Below are 2,781 nucleotides of genomic sequence, written 5' to 3' on the forward strand. Positions count from 1 at the left end.
TAAAAACCTTAATATTTACATACATATAAAAACCCTAATTTTTTAATATACACACACACACACACACACACACACAAAACCTCACTGCTGTCAAGCTGGATCTGACTCACAACGACTCCTCCTTGGGAGGTAGCTTTGAACCACCAGGCTTCTCACTAGCAGTCAAATACCTCAGGCACTATGCTACCAGAGCTCCTAATATTTATATAGTGATTACAAATGCCACGCATAAAATAAAAAATCATACCAAAAAAATAAAAAGCAATTTGAAAGAAGAGTCACTGCTGTATGGGAGAGATTTCCTCCCACCCCACCCTCTTCTAATAAATAATAAAGCAAAGTCTTCCCTGTCACCTACCTGCTTGGGAATGAGAGGGAGGGTACTGATGCGCTTTGAATGAATGAGGATCTGATACGCTATTAAAAACAAATGAAAAACACCAGTCCTCTTTCAAATAAACAATCCCAAGTATGACTATCTAATTTTCTGTTTCATATATTACCTTCTTCTAGTTATCTTACTGCTGGTGGGAAAGAAACTTTACTGTACATTAAAATGTATAAATTTAGAGAAAGAAGATTGGGAAATTATTATTTTAGCTCTGAGTAGCTAAGCAGTGCTCAAAGCCATTCACCAGGAAATTTAATTAACCAAGATGCATTACCAATATTTAACTGGATAGTTTCGGACTTGTCTACAAATATCTTAGGGATTTCTACATACAGTAATCTAGAAGTCCTAGCTTTCAGAAAGACAAAAAGAAACAACACATGGGATTTTTCTGCTGCTTTTGAGCCAATATACTGTAAAGGAGAACAGGGCTCCCTCTCCTCTTCTTTGGACCCATCTCTTTGGCCATGTCTACCTGGCTAGCACTATCACCAACAACTGGTCAGTTATACGACTAAGCGCCACACTTGAAGCTATGCCCAATTCCGAAGGTTTTAGGCAAGGTTCAACTATCCCTTCTATCTACAGGGAAACACTGATCTAGAACCAAATAAAATGTTTACACCTATAAAATGTTGATTGAGCGTCACCTTTCTCCTAAGACCTACAAATAAACTATTACCATCAAGACCTGCTACCATATTTCTCCATGTTTGTACATTTGTATTTCCCCATAAGAGGTCCACTCTGAGACACATACCTGCATTCGGGTAACAGAGCACATAGGCTGTGGTACATTTTCCAATCGTTTCAACATAAGGTCTCATTTCAGCTGCACCCAGAGCACAATTTAATCCAATGCTGGAAAAACAAAAAGAAGGTATAAGAAGCATCATCTTTTGTTCAATGTATTTATCTATATAAAAAGGTTTGGTAGACTGCCGGGAGGAAGTACAAGGGGAATGTTGTATTGTGGTGAATTGTGGTCAATGTCATGAGACAAAGTGTATGTGAACTGCTGTATGGAAAATGAATTTGCTCAGTAAATTTTCACCCAAATCACAATTAAAATTAAAAAAACATAAAAGTTATGGAAAGAGGAGAGTTCCGACAAGATGATGGACTAGGCAGAAGGACTGCACAGACCCTCTTCAACAAAGAAAAGGGAAACCAATTAACAGAGACAAAGAAGATAATCTTGGACCCCTGAGCCTTGACGGGAAGGACACAGAAATGGACTAAACCCCAACTATCAAAAGAATTTGCGTGAAAATACCAAAAAGGGAGACAAATAGAGCTGCGGTGTAGCAGCAACCTGAGCAACCCGAATGACACAAACAGCTTGGAGATTCCCGAGTGGTGGCAGGATATAAGAATTAACCCAAAAATCACCCTGCTAGCCAGGAACTGCACAGACTGTGCACGGTGGCTGGGAATAAACAGAGAAGGTGAAGAGTAAGGCGGGCTGAGCTGTGGACTTTTGCCAGTCCGGAGGATGCCGCCAATCTGTAGGTTTAAAAAGCTACTTGACTACTTTGGATATTTAAAGAAACAGCGCTCTCACACATTCCTGTGGTGGTAGGATTTAAAAATTAACCTAAAAATCACCCTGCTAGCCAGGGACTGCACAGAGGACTGTGCACGGTGGCTGGAGAACAAACAGAGAAGGTAAAGAGAAAGGTGGGTTGAGTTGTGGACTTTTGCCAATCCAGAGGGCGCCGCCATTTTGTAGGTTTAAAAAGCGGCTTGACTATTTTGGATACTTAAAGAGACAGCGCTCTCGCAGATTCCTGTGGTGGTAGGACTTAAGAATTAACCTAAAAAATCCCCCTACTAGCCAGAGACTGCACAGAGGACTGTACACGGTGGCTGGGGAACTAACGGAGAAGGTGAAGAGAAAGGTGGGCTGAGCTGTGGACTTTTGAGGTTCCGGAGGGCACCGCCATTTTGAAGATATAAAAAGCGGCTTGACTATTTTGGATATTTAAAGAGACAGCGCTCTCGCAGATTTCTGGGGATTAACAACATGTTCTGCTTTCCAGCAACCCAAAGAACACTCGGGGCCTGCAAGACTGAAAAGGTACGACATTCTTCTTCTTACTACACCCTACACCCGCTTGGTGAACAGAGGTGTGGCCATTCCCACTCGCAGCTACCTTCTGGGCCCACAGGAACTCCATCACAGTCTGTATGCTCAGACAGAGCCTGGGTGTCCTACCCAGTCCTCCACAGATTTTTTCTTTTTTTCTTTTCTGCTTTCTTTTTCCTGGTGGTTAGTTTCTTTCTATTTGTCCGTTTCAAAAAATACAATATTATTAATACTTTTTCTCCTTATTATTATTATTCTTAATCTTTCCCTACCAGGTCCTAATCTTCAGCATTTTTTCTTT

At 41.1% G+C, this 2,781-nt stretch overlaps 1 protein-coding gene across 1 annotated transcript in view; it reads right to left on the reverse strand.

Annotated features, from left to right (window-relative positions):
- MTR (5-methyltetrahydrofolate-homocysteine methyltransferase) overlaps positions 1–2,781 on the reverse strand; it is a 251,989-nt gene that overhangs the window by 140,481 nt on the left and 108,727 nt on the right. The window contains exons 8-9 of the mRNA XM_007956235.1: positions 1,152–1,252; positions 359–417 (exon numbers count right to left, since the gene is read on the reverse strand). Coding sequence (XP_007954426.1) covers positions 359–417; positions 1,152–1,252 — 160 coding nt within the window. The remainder of the gene's footprint in view (positions 1–358; positions 418–1,151; positions 1,253–2,781) is intronic.

This window comes from Orycteropus afer, unplaced genomic scaffold (genome assembly GCF_000298275.1).
Source record: "Orycteropus afer afer isolate SDZICR_OR568_19922 unplaced genomic scaffold, OryAfe1.0 scaffold00585, whole genome shotgun sequence".
Taxonomy (NCBI): Eukaryota; Metazoa; Chordata; class Mammalia; order Tubulidentata; family Orycteropodidae; genus Orycteropus; species Orycteropus afer.